Source organism: Elephas maximus, chromosome 20 (assembly GCF_024166365.1).
Source record: "Elephas maximus indicus isolate mEleMax1 chromosome 20, mEleMax1 primary haplotype, whole genome shotgun sequence".
Classification (NCBI taxonomy): domain Eukaryota; kingdom Metazoa; phylum Chordata; class Mammalia; order Proboscidea; family Elephantidae; genus Elephas; species Elephas maximus.
The window spans coordinates 33629038-33645790 of NC_064838.1; the positions used below are offsets into that span (position 1 = coordinate 33629038).

The 16753-nt window shown below is 50.6% G+C and overlaps 1 protein-coding gene across 1 annotated transcript in view; it reads right to left on the reverse strand.

Moving 5' to 3' along the window:
• OXTR (oxytocin receptor) overlaps nucleotides 1–12669 on the reverse strand; it is a 33444-nt gene extending 20775 nt beyond the window's left edge. The window contains exons 1-2 of the mRNA XM_049863215.1: nucleotides 12501–12669; nucleotides 10581–11646 (exon numbers count right to left, since the gene is read on the reverse strand). Of these exons, the coding sequence (XP_049719172.1) occupies nucleotides 10581–11517 (937 nt within the window). The 5' untranslated portion in view covers nucleotides 11518–11646; nucleotides 12501–12669. The remainder of the gene's footprint in view (nucleotides 1–10580; nucleotides 11647–12500) is intronic.
• Nucleotides 12670–16753: the final 4084 nt, after the last annotated feature.

Sequence of the window (16753 nt, forward strand, 5' to 3'; positions counted from 1 at the left end):
GCAGACCACCTGGTTACACTTCTCTACCACCCACACATCATGTAAGGGTCCCCTCCAAGGCACTTCTAAAACCTCAGAGCTAGGCCCTTCCCACCTCTCCTCCAGGTAAGGCATTTGCTTCTCTTCACCTCCCAGCACTTTCGTCCCCAGCACCGTCAGACTTGCTGCCCCCTTCCTCCACTAAAAGTGCAACCTCTTTGCCAAACCTCCACAATCCCTCCTCCTGGGGCCCCGGCGCAGTGGTTAAGAGCTCGGCTGCTAATCAAAAGGTCCGCAGTTCGGATCCACCAGCTGCGCCTCAGAAACCCTATGGGGCAGTTCTACTCTGTCCTATGGGGTCGCTATGAGTCTGAAACAACTCAGTGGCAATGGGTTTGGTGCTCAAAATGCCTTCCATCCCTTGGCTGCACTGACTTACACCAGGGCCCTGACCCTTGTTGAAATTTCTCTCTTTCTTTTTTTTTAAGGCAAACATTTATCGAGGACTTACTAAGTGTCAGACACTGGACTATGGGCTCATTTCACCCTCCCCACAACTCAAGACCTACTCTCAATGCCAGAAAACTGGGCTCCAGGGCAGGTCAGTCCCTGCACATTCACACAGGCCGTGAGTGGGAGACCTGTCATAAATCTGCCCCGATAAAAAAAATAATAAATTTTTTTTTTTTATAGCGCAGGTAAACTAACTCACAACACTCCCATCTGGACCACTTCTCTACCTACATTTAGTGCAAAAATGGCCTTGGTCACTTCTCCTTCCCACCATGTGTCCCTAGGGCTGCTGTGCTCACCTGGCAACCCTTGGAACACAAGATCTTGACTCTGTTGTGGTAGAAACTGGGGGTGTCCCTCCCAGAAGCCTGAGAAAGACCTAGAACCCTGTGACCAACCTTGGTCTGATACTCCCCGTTTACACATGCCAGCTGTTGGCCACAGGAGGGCGGGCGAGGGACTGGGGATGGCTCCTTGCAAACTCTCCTCACTAGAGAGCTGACAGGTCAAAGCAGAGGTCTTAGGGACAGAAGCCTTGCGGGAGGCAGCCAACAACAGTTTGTGGAATGACTGCATTGGTGTCCAGAGGAAGAAGGGAGTCCCCCAGCTGGGGAGGTAGGGGGGTATTCAGGAAAGGGAGCATTAGGTAAGCACACAGCACTGCCATGTCCAGCTGTTCAGGGTGCATACCGCAGCACTCCTGGGGGCTCCACCCTCACAGACTGTGATGTTAATGGCGCTCTCTGGAGTTTTGTCACAAAGCAACCTAGGCATTAAACTTGGCCTTCAAAGGCTGGATCTCCACAGAAGAGATTAGGAGTGGACATTCCTGTGGTGGGAACAGTATTAGCGAGGTGTAAATGTAGTGTTATGGGTTGAATCGTGTCCCCAAAAAATATGTGTTGTAAATCCTAACCCCTATACTGTGGACATAACCCCCTTTGGGAATAGGGTTTTCTTTGTTACATTAATGTGGCCATATCAGTGTAGGGTGTATCTTAAACCCAATCACTTTTGAGATATGAAAGGGGCAGATTAGTCACAAAAGCGAGGAAGGACAGATGGGGGAAGATAAATGCCATGCCACATGAAGATCACCAAAGAACCAAGGAACAGAAGCTGAAAAAAGACAAGGACTTTCCCCCAGAGCCAACAGAAAGACCTTTCCCCTAGAGCCAGTGCCCAGCATTTGGACTTCTAGCCTCCTAAACTGTGAGAAAATAAATTTCTGTTTGTTAAAGCCACCCACTTTTGGTATTTCTATTATAGCAGTACTAAGAAACTAAGACAGGTGGCAAAGCAAAAGGAATTTGTGGGAAGGAGTGAGTCATCAAGGAGCCCTGATGGCGCAGCAGTTAAGTACTTGGCTGCTGACTGAAAGGCCGGTGGTTTGAACCCATCAGCCACTCCAGAGAAGAAAGATGTGGCAGTCTGCTTCCATAAAGATTACAGCCTTGGAAGCCCTGTGGGGCAGTTCTACTCTGTCCTATAGAGCCGCTATAAATTGGAATTCACTCAACGGCAGTGGGTAATGGACATAAATCATGTAGCCTGTGTGGGAGTAGATTAGGCAAGTTGTCCAGCATCCAAGGCAGAGGTAACGAGGGGGTGGTTCATCTCTCAGATATTAGTTCAGGCAGGCCTACACAATGGGTCTAAACCAATGGTTCTCAAAAGGGAGATTCTGCCCCTTAGGGGACACTGGGCAATGTTTGAAAACACTTTTGGTTGTCACAACTGAGGAGAAGGGGGGATGCCGCTGGTATCTAGTGGATAGAGGTTGGGGATGCTGCTAATCTTTCTACAGAGCACAGGAGATTCCCCCCAACAAAGAATTATCTGGCCCCAACTGACAATAGCACCCAGGTTGAGAAACTTTGTTCTAAACAAGAAGGTGGTAATAGAAGGAAGAGAGACATGGTGCAGCTGGAATGACGGAATTGTCAGATATACAGGGAGGTGCTGCTGGGTTGGGTGTGCACTTATATGTTATGGGGAAGAGGGTCCAGATGTCGGGATGTTGGGGCCACAGAGAGGGTACAGGCTGATTCTGAAGTTGGGCTCAGGAATCAGCTTTTTAAGATGCTCCCCAGGAAGTTCCAGTGTGGAGTGTGGTGGACCACCCTTTGAAAAATGCTGACCTGGGGAAGGAAGGCCAGTGAAATCTGCCAGTCTCAGGCTTGAGATGACCTGGGTTCAAATCCCAGCTCCACTACATACCTAACAGTGACCTTGCACAAATTTTGCCTTTCTGAGCCTCAGTTTCCTTATCTGTAAAATGGGGATAATGCCACCTTACCTTGCTGTGTTTGGGTGACAGTCAGAGATGTGTAGAAGGTACTGGACGTGGGGTCTAGCACACAGCACTCAACCAAATCAAACCAAACCCATTGCCGTCGAGTCAATTCCGATTCATAGCAACTCTATAGGACAGAGTAGAACTGCCCCCATAGGATTTCCAAGGAGTGGCTGGTGGATTCAAATGGCAGACATTTTGGTTAGCAGCTGAGCTCTTAACCACTGTGCCACCAGAGCTCCACAGCACTCAACAGATGGTGACTGCTGTTATCTATGAATTCCACTGCTCACTTCACAAAAACTGATGCCCCTCATGAGTTATTATCCCCACTGCTCAGAAGGGAATGACAGACGCCCAGAGACCATCAAGAGACACATTAGAAATTGCACAGGTGGCAACAAGACCAGGACTCTGATGGAGACTCTTGCCATTTCCTTGTACCCTCTCCATAGGCTCTGGCAGAGTCAGCTCAGCCCCTACCCAGCTCCAGCTCCTTGGGAGTGAGGCTGTGGGCTCCCTTTGCTTCCAACAGATGCCAGTGCGACGAGGTGGGGCCACAGGGTAGCCAGCCCCACTGACAGCACAGACAAATGCCTCCCATGCTCCAGGCCCAGCTCAGCCCCTCTGGCCCCTAAAAGCAGCCAAGGTGAGGCCTGCTCTACTCCCATTCCAGACCCTCCCACACCCTCTACTTCACCTCCCTGCAACTCCCTCTTCGCACCCCGCCCCTTCTCCAATCCACTCAGACATCCATCCAAGGGGGGAAAAATATGCAGCCAAATCCCATCCAAAAGATTTTTTAGTTGCTATTAATCAAACCTTAAAAAAAAAAAAAAAAAAGTCAAGTCACCTTGGGGCAGAAGCCCAAAGGGAAAATATTAGCATTAGCCAAGAGCATAAAAGAACTCACAATTGCATAATCGCTTAATCAGACAAGAGCGTGGTCGTTAACTGTCCATCTAATTGCAATTCACAGCGAGGAGGGCCAAGCTTCAGAGTTCTTCCTGGCCACGAATGAACAATCTGTTCAATTCCCTCCAGCCCACTGTCTCCCACTGCTCTCCAAGGTGCATGGTCCCACCACCCCTCAGGCCCAGCTTCCATGAACAGGTAGTAAGCAGGCCACTCCAGAGGGTCCCAAGTTCCACAGAAACAAGAAGGGGTTGGGAAGTTCATTTTACAGATAGGGAAGCGCTTCAAACTGGGTCTCCTGTGCATTCCAACCTTCCTTCTAATACAAAACCCCTGAGAGGCATTTGGTTACCCGCAGTGATGGGGTACTCACTACTTCATCAGGCAGCCAGGTCTGTTGTTGGACGGCTGCTTAAAAAGTCCTTATTTCTATTGGGTCGAACTCTACATCCTTATCCCTGACCATCTAGGGCCCTTTCCTCCTCCCATATTCCAAATATTTGTTCAACTTGCACTGGTTGAGCCCCCGTGGGTGCCTGCCCTGTGCTGGGCACAGAGAACACACCAGTGAACAGGACAGGCAGGGACCCTGTCATCACAGGGCTCATGATCCACCTCTCTGGCCATCACAAGCTTCTCCTGCACAAACAAACCTCCCCAGACACCCACCTATTTTCCAGTAATTCTAGCTGCTATCTCCCCATCCCCCTCCATCCAAGCTCTCCAGAGAAAAATGTCCATCCCTTCTACGAGGAGTAATTGCTGAGATCCTCAAACTCAAACCCAAAGATGCATACAAAACTTTTAAAAAGTAGAAAGGGAGGGGGATGAAGGGAAGAGTGACATTGATCATGTGTCCCTAAGTTCCACAGGCCACACCATTTAATCCTCACGGTAACCCACAAGGTGGGTTTTGCTGTCTCATTATACAGAGGAGGAAGCCGAGTATCAGAGAGGCGAAGCAACCTGCCCAAGGACACACAGGAGGAAGGGGCGGAGCAGCTCCAACTGCAGGGATTCCAGGGCCAGACCTGCAGGGAGACTCCCTCCTGGCCAGGCAGAAAGACCCTGCCCTCCCCAGTCTTTGTCCAGCAGAGCTCCCAGCCTATTACTCTCTGGGCAATTTCCTACTCCAGTGGAAATCAACAAGCTTGAGAGAAAAGAACACTACGTATTCTGAAAGACAGATGTGGCTCACCTATGAAATGAGATTGCTTTTTTTTCTTCTTCTTCTTTTTTTTTTTTTTTTTAATCCAGAAGCTTCTCCCCTAGGCTCCTGACATCTGAGAAGAGTGAACAGATGGGAACCACACTTGGCCCTCTGCTGCGGACAGGTAGTCCGCACACTTGGCCCACACCACATACTCACCTGCCCCCTCTTTCTTACCCCTGCCCACTGGACTGGGCATTTCACAGAGGAGACAGCAGAAGGGGAAAACCTGGGACAAAGACACAAATTTCCCCAACCTTACCCAGCTAGCATCAACCAACCCCTGGAAAAACAAACACACCCTCCTCTCCCCACCCAACTCCCATTTCATCTTTTATCACCTCCCTCCTAACTCAGAACCCCCCGGGTCAGAATCACTCCTGGGTCAGAACCACCCTACGGTCACCCCGGGTCAGAACACCCCTGGGTCAGAACCACACCAGGGTCAGAAACATCCCACGGTCAGAACCATCCCACGGTCAGAACCATCCCACAGTCAGAACCATCCCACAGTCAGAACCCTTGGGACTAGCAGCAAAGAAAATTCCATTGAGCTCAAGGGAGAGGGCTGGTGTCAATCTTTGGCTGTGGAAGTTGATTCAGAAGGATATGTGTAGAGCTCGTCAAACCTGCCAGGGGGTATCTGACCCCCACAACCTCTTTCTGCAGTGCCTTTTACCAATGTCACCAAGTCAGGGCCCCAACAGCAACCTGGCTACTTTGAAGGGGGGAAAAAAAATTCTGACACGTAACCACCCCATAGAACAGAGTAGAACTTTCCCATGGGGTTTCCAGGGTTGTTAACTTTATGGAAGCAGACTGCCACATCTTTCTCCCATAGAGCCGCTGGTGGGTTCGAAGCCCCAACCTTTTGGTTAGCAGATGAGCACTTTAACCACTGCACCATAGAGGGAAAACTCCCGAAATCACTAGGATGCTTCTTAGATTTTTCTTCTCTCACTCTTTTTTCTTCTAAACAATGTAAATACTGAAACTGAGAGTTTTCCCCTTTGCTTTGGCTCTTGCGAGCCTCAGAGCTACAGGCGCAGCCCACCTATCCACAGAATCTTTATTACCGTTATTTGTCCTATTATTATTACTATTATTATAATATTATTATTTTCCTAAGGTCCCTGGGTGGTGCAGATCCCTTGTGCTCCACTACTTACCTAAAGGTTGGCAGTTCAAACTCACTCAGCAGCACTGCAGAAGAAAGGCCTGGCCACCTTCTTCTGTAAAGATTACAACGAAGGAAACCCTATGGAGCAGTTCTACTCTGCAACACATGGTGTTGCCGTGGGTCAGAATCGATTCAATGGCAAAAGTTTTGGTTTTTTTATTCTCTTCTCCTTTTTTCCCACTTCATCCCAGTTTTCTCATATCTCTTTTATTGTCACGGTACCTTAAATTTTGTGCCCTCCCCCCAGATTATTTTTGGAACAAGATGAGCTCTAAATCCATAAAGACAGTGCTTGGCTTGGTATGAGTGAAGGTATACAGGGAGAATGTGTTTCAAGGGAGAGACATGTTAAAAGGAACATTTGGGTTTCAAGAGAGCACTAGTGGATGAATGCTGATACAGGGTGGGACTTAGGGGTCTGCCATGGGCCAGGGGGTCTGCTGCTAAGGCCAGTGTGATTTTGCCACCTGTCTGTCACCCCTTCATCTGAAGCAGAGCAGCCAGTCCTCCCAGAGGCTTTCATCATGAAGCTGCTGGCAGGAAGATAGCCAGCATTCGCCTTTCTCCTGCCTCCATTTGAGCCTGTTCCACCCATGGGCTTCCCTAAATAACGTCTCCTGGTTACCAGCGGGCTCCACGAACTTCCAATTTTGACTCCCCAGGAGGCGAGCAGAGCAAGGTGCCCTGGTCTAGAGCTGTTGCATCTCTTGCAAAGGCTGTTTCTCCTGAAGAGGAAAGGGGAGCTGGCCATTCATTCTACTCTCCCGACCAGAATCTTGAGTAGCCCCACTGTGTTTCTCTTGACTGTGTGTGTCTCCTAAGTGACTGCAAACAGATTTCTGATGGCCCCGCCTACTACTGGCACTTAAGCAAATTAATACCCAGTGGGCACAGGGCGTATTTTCTGGCCACCCTCACCCTGACTCCTGGCCAGGCTGGTGACCAGAGCCCCACGCCTCACCTCTGTGCTCACAGATCTCTCACACCTGATGGGGCTCCAGCTCCTGGCAAACACTCGAGGACACAGGGGGTCCTCTATTGACAGCAACAGGGTCATAAATCCCCGTGTTGGTCTCCCCCGAATAAAGAATGCCAAGCAGGACCCAGAGGAGCCCTGGTTTTGCCTGTGACACACACCCTTTCCTCGGAATTAGCAAAGAAGCAAAGGGAACTAGGGTCTGACATTCCTAAGGTCCACTGATTGATTCTTTGCCCCTAGAGCGTGGGCGGGGCCTCATCTCTACTCAAGGTCTCAAGCCTGGGAAGATCCTTGGGGACCATGTGTGCACAAGGGCCACAGCTCCCACCTCAGCTGGGCTCCTTATTTTTTTTATGTTAAATTTTATTTTATTGTACTTTAACGCACTAAAACCCACTGCCGTTTAGTTGAGGTTTACAGAACCAACTAGCTTCTCATTACACAGTTAGTATGCATTTTGTTTTATGACATTGGTAACCAACCCCACACCCTGTCCCTTCTGGACCCTGGGTTCCCTATTAGCAGCTTTCCTGTCCCCTCCTGCCTTCTAGTCCTTTCCCTTGGGCTGGTAATCCCCTTTAGTCTCATTTTGTTTTGTGGGCCTGTCTAATCTTTGGTTGTAGGGTGAACCTCAGGAATGACTTCATTACTGAGTTAAAAGGGTGCCCGGGGACTATGCTCTTGGGGTTTCTCCAGTCTCTGTCAGACCAGTAAGTCTGGTCTTTTTTTGTGAGTTAGAACTTTGTTCTACATTTTTCTCCAGCTCTGTCAGGGACCCTCTACTGTGATCGCTGTCAGAGTAGTCAGTGGTTGTAGCTGGGCACCATCTAGCTGTACTGGACTCAGTCTGGTGGAAGCCATGGTAGATGTGGCCCATTAGTCCTTCAGACTAATCTTTCCCTTGTGTCTCTAGTTTTCTTCATTCTCCCTTGCTCCTGAAGGGGTTAGACCAGTGGAATATCCTAGATGGCCACCCACAGGCTTTTAAGACTCCAGATGCTACTCACCAAGTAGAATGTAGAACATTTTCTTTATAAACTACATTATGCTAATTGAACTAGGTGTTCCCCGAGGCCAAGGTCCCCACAGCCCTCGTGAGCTCCCTTTTTAAGGTATTTTCTTTTCTGTGTTTTGTTTTTCAGATAGAAAAGTGAATTGTCTGGTGTACTTTTAAAAGTAGAAAAAAAAAAACAAATGTCATTCAGGGAGTGTTACTTGTGCTTTGACCATACACTCTCATGCTTTAGGGAAGAGAGAAAGTGTGAGAAAGGGGAGGGCAGGAGAGGGGGCTGGACACCAGGAAGCCCCAGGAGGAGGGACAGGGGAAGGGATGAGGGAGAAAATCACTAGGGACTCACAGACAGGAGAGGTGACAAGGTGACGGGAGTGCACAGAGCACAGAGAAGCTGGAATGCTCATGGAACGAATAAGCCAAATGCTGAAATGTGTTCATTTTAAAAGTAACTAAGGATCAAACCAGAAAAGGGGCTTCCTCGCCTAAAGTCCCACAGCTAGTGAGGCTGGAGGGAGGAACTAGATCCCAGGTCTCCCAGTGTCTGCCCTAAGCAAGCATCTTCTCATTTCCTCAACAGTTGGTGTGTGAGCTTCTCAAGACCTGGGTCTGGCCTCTCAGGAGACAGGTGTGGCCTGACACCTCACTTAGAAACATTCTTTGCTGGCTTTCGACCAATCCTTCTTCCTCACAGAGTACCCTTCATAAGAAGGGGGTCAGAAAACCTTGACTCTAGTCACTGCTCTAACTCAAACTTGCTGTGTGACCTGAGGCAAGTGCCTTCCCCTCCCCTGGGCCCTGGAATCCATCCCCCCCACCCCCTCCCCCCACAAGGTGTGGCCTAGGACTGCATTATGAAGCCAGCCTGGCTTTTCTTCTTGAGTCCTCACAGCAATCCTCATCCAGCACTTCTCTGGGCAGGCACTCAATAAATACTGAATGGCAAGTGCCCTGACCACAAAAGCAAACACTAGGCTAACTGGAAAAGGCTCCAAAAAGCCAAAAGTCTGTGGTTTCAGGAAGCGAGCAAAGAGAAGTTATCAAACTGAAAGAAGGTAGCTTTGTGCTGGGATTTTGGTTTCAGCTTCAAAAGGGTGGTTGTGTATTTGAGACTGTTGGGAGCAGCAGTGGTCATATCCAGAAACAGGATATTCTTGCTGTCTGTAGGGCAGAAAGGGTGAAGCACACCCCTTGGTCTTTCCTTATAAGCATTTGAGGTCCTCATCATCCCAGTACCATTGGGAACACCGACCACTCCTCCCCCACTTTCCAAATGAATTTCTGGAATTGGGGGGAGGGAAGGAAAAGCTGCTTGGCGCTTCCCCCCAACCCCCCCCACCCCCACCCCCGCAGCCAGCCTCAAGCCCCGGGTGCTCTCTGCTCCCCTGAGTTCCATCCCCACCCGGCCCCATCCCACCTGGTCCCCAACCCTACCATCTTCACCCAGCCTCCCAACACTGGCCAAGCTCTGACAATCGCCCCATCCTCAGCCCATGGGCGGAGAAGGGGCCGGCAGCCACAGGGCTCAGGAGCACAGTTCCACCTTTAAGCCCTTACCTCCGCAGTCCTCCAACCTGGAAGGCACGTCCCCTCCACACACTATCCCCAATCCCCTCCCAGAAATCACCCTGCCTCCCAGGTTCAACCGGAACTTCCCCGTCCGGTTCCCTGCTCCCTTCTCTTTCCCCCTTTCCAAGTGCAAGCGCTGCCAACCCCAGTCCTGAGTGCCCCCAGTCTGCCTGCTGCCCCTTGTACTCACCTCCCTACCTTGTAGGGCTCATTGCCTCCACCGGACCAGAGGTTCAAGAATCCGTCTTCACCTCCCCAAAGCGCCCCGCCAGGCACCTTCTCGGCGCTTGGTTGGGCGAATCACCCATCTTCTGCGGCTGTCCCCCCATCCAAACCAAACCCCTAGAGTTTAGGCAGAGACACCCTAACTTGGAAGCCTCTTAAAGTGGAAGGAGCTTGAGCTTACGCCTGGGTTCGAAACTTCCCTCCACCAATCGCTAACCTTGTGGGAAAGACGTGCCGCTTGAACCTCAGTTTCCTGGTCCTTAATCACTAACCTTGGAAACTCTACGGGGCAGTTCTACTCTGTCCTACAGAGTCGCTATGAGTCGGAATCGACTCGTCGGCACTGGGTTACTGGAATCACTAACCATACGCCCCCATATGTAGCCCAAGGACTGCGCTAAGGACTTTACTTGCATCTTTCTCATTTCATTCCCCTACTGCCTAATGAGAGTTAGTACTTTTTTAAAAAAAATCATTATTGCCATTTTACAGAAGAGAAACTGGAAGCTCAGGGAGGTTACTTGTCCAAAGTCACTTGGCCAGTGGATGGTATAGAGCCGCCACTCAAACTCAGCTCTGCAGGATTCCAAGACCCGCTTACTCTCCTGAGGTCCGTATAACTCTAGACGTGCGGCAGCAGCAAGACCAGCGCCCCGCCCAGCCCCGCCGCGCTCCCGCCTCCGAGTTTCCGCCCCACACTACCTTCCTTGGGCGCGTTGGCATCCCAGACGCTCCACATCTGCACGAAAAAGAACGGCGTCCAGCACACGATGAAGGCCAGCACGATGATGAAGGTCATCTTGACGGTGCGGATCTTGGCCTTGGAGATGAGCTTGACACTGCTGACACGCGCCAGGACCGCGCGCCCCCCGCCGCCGGGGGCCTCGCCCTCGGGCCCCTCGGCTGCCGCCGCTGCGGCCGTCTTGAGCCGAAGGTTCTGCCATATCTTGAAGCTGATGAGGCCGTAACAGGCGGCGAGCACGATGACCGGCACGATGTAGACAGCGAGCGTGATCCACGTGACGTAGGCCTTGGGCCCCCAGGGCTGGATGAAGACAGCCCAGCAGTCGAAGACGCCGTCGGCCACTTCGCGCAGGGAGAAGATGTGCACCTGCGGCGCGCTGGCCACCAGGCAGCCAAGCCACGTGGCCAGCACGGCCAGGCGGTCTGCGCGGCGGCGCAGGGCGCGCAGCGGCTGGCAGATGGCCAGGCAGCGGTCGAGCGACATGAGCAGCAGCAGGTAGGTGGAGGCGAACATGCCCACCACCTGCAGGTACTTGACCAGGCGGCACAGCAGGTCCGGCCCGTAAAAGCGGAAGGTGATGTCCCACAGCAGCTGCGGCAGCACCTGGAACACCGCCACCACCAAGTCGGCAATGCTCAGGTGCTTCATGAAGAAGAAGAGGCGCGAGTGTTTGTGGCGAGTGGTGCGCAGCGCCAGCAGCACGCACGCGTTGCCGCTCAGCGCCAAGAAGAGGATGAGGCACAGCACGGCCACCTCCACCCGCGCCAGGGCCTCGTTGCGCCGCGGAGGCCCGGCGGTGAGGTTGCCCTCGGCCCCTGGCGGGGCCCAGCTCGAGTTGACCACCTCGGCGCTCCAGTTGGCTGCGAGGGCGCTCTCCATGATAGTGGCCACCATACGCCCCTAGCCTTCGCGCCCTTTAAGGCGTGGCACGGCGGGGCGGAGTTCGACGCACAGTCTTGGGTGCCTGGGGGCGCCTAGGGCTCCACTTCCGGAGACCCGCGGACGGATGTGCTGACTCTGATCCTGAAACAAACCAGGGGGCGTGAGAAGGCAGCCCGGTTTCTCTGTCGGCGACCGGGCGGAGCCGAGCGCCCCTTCCCAGAAAGCTCCAATCATCTGGACCCCAGAGTACAACTGCTGGCCCTAAGGTCGCTCTCCCGCCACCCCAGGAATTCCTGTTTGGGGTACCCCCTCTGAGCCACTGCAACTGAGTGGGAGCCCTCTCTTGGACCGCCTGTTCTTGAGATGCTCAGCCGCTTCCACCGAGGTAGAAGGGAGGGTCATAGTCAGCCACCTTCCCCCAGGACTGGGACTGCGAGCCCAGACACCTCCCCCAAGGACTCCCAAACTAGCTACCTCCCCACAGGAGCCTTCAGCCCAGCCACTTCCTGCGGCATCCCCAAACCAGCTACCTCTCCTAATAAATAGTCCAGTTACTTCCTCCAGAGATTCCCAATCAGCCACTTGCCTGGGAATTCATAGCCCCTGACCCCCTCCTTCCCAACCTCCTGTTTGTAAGGCGCTCAGCCAGCATCCCCTGAACTTCCTTAACAACTGCTTCTGGGGACCCCTGTCCAGCAGTCCCTCCTGCCTCAGTAACTACCCAGAACGCCCAACCTCGGTCTCCAGAACCCCAAGCCTAGGCACCTCCCGCAGGGATGCTCCCCAAGCCTGCAGTCTCAAACGTTCAGGAACTCGACGAGCGTCAAGACCTCGGAGCCTCAGTCCCGAACAATCACTTTACAATCTCTCAGTACACCCCATGCGCATCAGAAACCAGGAGCGCGGGGCACCCCACCATCACCACCACCAACTCGGATCCCGACGGCCCCAACATCCCTAGCCACACTCCCAACCCGCGTGCAGGACCCGGCTACCTGCACGGAGTCGGCAGGCTGATCCCTAAAGTTGGCTCCCTGGGGAAGCTGCACTGCTGCTGACCGTCCCAGAGACGCGTGCGCCCGGCTCAGGTCCAAATGGCTGCGGGATCTCCACCTTACGCTATGCCGTAGTCTCGAACCCTGGCGCCTCGGCTGGAGTCCCCCAGCCCTGGGCTCCAGATGGATACAGAAGGAGTGCAAGAAGCGGCGCCGAGGCTGCTCGCGCGCGGACAGCGTCGGGATGTGGCGCTGTCTGCCAGTGGCCGGCTTTTCTGCAGCCAGAAGCTGGAGCTGAGCCACCGCACCGTTCCGCTAGTGGGCGCGGGAGACTGACCTCGGCGGAGCGTGGTTAAGGCGCCCAGCGTTTGCCCCAGAGCGGTCACAAACATGCTCTGCTCCCAGTGGTTCAAGGAGCTCGTAAAAACGCTTCTGGTTTCTTCCTTTCTTGGTGTAGCAGCTCCTGACTCGGACAAATAAGTTTGAATGGTGATGTTTTCCCCTGAGTTGATGGTGATGATGTTACAAAAGCATTTAACTGATATTTCCCAAACATGACGTTAACGTCAGTGCTTTTTCCCCACGAGCAGCTTGATGTAGTGGATTTAGCAGCGAATTCAAGTAAGAACTTGCTTTGAAATATTTTTGTTTGTATTCCTGCTTAATGAGGAATTAGAAATGCCTTCCGTTCTAATCCGCACTGTGAGAGGTCTTCATTCTTTAGTAGTTTTAGGGAAGATAAGGGAAAAAATTCCTAATTTTAAAACGAGTTTGCTCATCTGTGGCCTGAAGACTTTGGCACATCCTTGCCACAATTCAAAATGAAAATCTGAAATGAGGCGAACCACCCATTGCCATCAAGTTAATTCGGACTCACAGCGACCTATAGGATAGAGTAGAACTGCCCTATAGGGTTTCCAAAGAATGGCTGGTGAGTTCAAACTGCCAACCTTTTGGCTAACAGCCTTAGCTCTTTACCACTGTGCCTCCAGGGCTCCAAAATGATGCCAGGGAAGATGAAATGTTAAGGACAGTTTCTCTGCTCCTTTTCTATTCCAGAATCATTTATGGGTTAATCTACCCTTTAAACCCATTGCCATAGAGTCAAGTCTGACTCATAGCCACCCTACAGCAGCCGAGAATTGTCAGAAAAAAAAAAAAGCCAGGATTCAAAAATGAGCAGGGCTTTTTAAAATGTATTAAATGCATATTTTCTCCCAACATTTCACTTCTCCCTCTTTAACTATGCAGAGAGAATTGTATTAGCCAAGGATCTGGTTTTCTGAACCCACCATTATAGCCCTGTGCAAAGGCATTCTTGGGGCAGACCCTCACAGGGCTCTGACCCAGGGTTCTGTGCGAGTAAACATCCTTCTAGGATGGGCCTGTTAAAGTCCAGCAGCATGGAGAAGGTGCCAGGGGCAAAATTTGTCTTTTTCTTGCTCTTGAGAGTTGTGTCATGTATTAATATTATGCTGTTGTTAGGTGCCACCAAGCAGGTTCCAACTCATAGCAACCCTATGTACAACAAAACAAAACACTGCCTGGTCCTAATTAATATTATGTGTCACATAAATTACAGATTTAAATGACCAGGATTTTCAGTTAAGGATTAAGTGACCTTGGGCAAGTTCCTTCTTCCTGGGCCTCAGTTTTCCCGTATGTAAAATGGACAGACTGATCAAGATAGCTAATGCCTGAGGTTCCATCCTTCTGGTTTTCTGAAGTTTTGTGATCTAAGCCATCTGAGAACTTAATTCTAGGAGGTAAAACACTTCTTTCTCATTCCATGGCTGGCTGGGTGAGGAGGGATTTTCCCTAAACACCCTGGCCTATAGAGCACAGCCTGCACTTTTTCCCTGGAAGAGAGCTGCCTTCCTGGGCCATTCCGTTAGGGGCAGGCTGTTCTTCCTCACGTGGGGAGGTCTACTAGTCCTAGGAAGTCTATGTGTGGTGGGTGATGCTACTGATTCTGGATTCATTTAGCAGGACCATTTGGTCTCAAGCAAAAGCTAAGTCCTTTAATTTAAACTTCACCTGAAAAAAAAAAAGTTTGATCACCACTCCCTCTCTTTCGTTTTATTTCTGAGTGTTATGGGTTAGACTGTGTCCCCAAAAAATGTGTGTCAACTTGGCTAGGTCATGATTCCCAGTATTGTGTGGTTGTCCACCATTTTGTGTTCTGATGTGATTAGCCTATGAGTTGTAAATCCTAACCTCTATGATATTAATGAGGGAGAATTAGAGGCAGTTATATTAATGAGGCAGGACTCAATCTACAGGATTAGATTGTATCTTGAGTCAATCTCCTTTGAGATACAAAGGAGAATGGAGCAGAGAGAAGGACCTCATCACCACTAAGCAAGATGAGCCGGAAGCAGAGAGAGTCCTTTGGATCCAGGGTCCCTTCACTGAGAAGCTCCATAACCAGGGGAAGACCAATGACAAGGACCTTCCCCCAGAACCAATAGAGGGAGAAAGCCTTCCCCTGGAGCCGGTGTCCTGAATTCAGACTTCTAGCCTCCTAGGCTGTGAGAAAATGAATTTCTCTTTGTTAAAGCCATCCACGTGTGCTATCTCTGTTATCGCAACACTAGATAACTAAGGCATTGAGTGTGTCCGGAAACCAGGCAGGAAGAGAAGGACTATGCACTGAGAGCTCTTCTTGAAGACCCTTAACAATGACTAAGACGTGCTCCACCCCCTAGAGCTGGGGAGAAATGCACTTAAGTCTTAGCGTGTGACAATGGTAAATGCTCATACAACCCCTTGCCGTCCAGTTGATTCCTACTCAAAGATCCCAAACAACAGAGTACAACTGCCCCATAGGGTTTCCAAGGCTGTAATCTTCATGGAAGCAGACTCCCACATCTTTCTTCCGAGGAGCAGCTAGTGGGTTTGACCCGCCAACCATTCAGTTAACAGCTGACCGCTTTAACCACTCTGCCACCAGGAATCCTTATGCTCATACAGGCCTGGGGTGAGATGCTAGGGAGCTGAGGGAACAGTGGAGCACAGTTTCACCGAGAAGGTGACTGGATTTTGAGGCTTGAGAACAAATTCTCCAGGAACTTTGTTTCCAGCAGAGAAACAAGATGTTATTCTCAGAGTGCATTGTTGTTAGGTGCTGTCGCGTTGGTCTGACTCACAGCAACCCTACGTACAACAGAACAAAACACTAAATGGCTCCTGTCCATCCCCACTGTCATTGCTATGCTTGAGTCCATTGTTGCAGCCACTGTGTCAATCCATCTCATTGAGGGTCTTCCTCTTTTTCATGGACCCTCCACTTTACCAAGTGTGAGGTCTTTTGCAGCAGATTTGGACAATGCAATGCATTGTTTGATTTCTTAACTGCTGCTTCCATGGGTGTTGGTTGTGGATCCAAGTAAAATGAAACTCTGGACAACTTCAATCTTTTCTCCATTAATCATGATGTTTCTTATTCATCCAGTTGTGACGATTTTTGTTTTCTTTGTGTTGAAGTGTAATCCATACTGAAGGCTGTAGTCTTTGATCTTCATCAGTAAGTGCTTCAAGTCCTCTTCACTTTCAGCAACCAAGGTTTTGTCATCTGCATAACACAGGTTGTTAATGAGTCTTCCTCCAATCCTGATGCCCTGTTCTTCTTCACATAGTCCAGCTTCTTGGATTATTTGTGCAACATACAAATTAAATAAATATGGTGTGATGGTTAAAATTGTGTGTCAACTTGGCTAGGCCATGATTCTCAGTGTTTTGGCAGTTGTATAATGTTGTGATCACTTCCCTGTTGAGAACTGATATGCAATCACCCGCATGATGGGATCTACTGTGAGTAGCTAATCAGTTGAAAGGGAGCTTCCTTGGAAGCTTATTGCATTAAATATAAGTAGACATTCTGGCAAGGCTTGGGGGCTTTTTGCTCATGCTGGATCCTTCAGCTGGCTTCTGTTCATCTAACCTCCAGATCTTGGGACTTGAGCTAGCAGCTTACTTGCAGTCTTGCCTGCTGATCTTGGTATTCTTTGATCTTCACAGCCTGTGAGCAGGAGCCCTGCTCTCTGACCTGCTGATCTTGGGTTTGCAAGCCCCTGCAGCTGCATGAATCAGAAGCCTCTATCTTGACCCATGGACGTCAGATGTTCCAGACTTTACAACCACATGAACCATTTCCTTGATATAAACCCTTCTTTCTCTCTTTTTCTCTCTCTATATATTTACATATATGTATGTATATATATACTTTACTAGTTTTGCTTCTCTAGAGAACC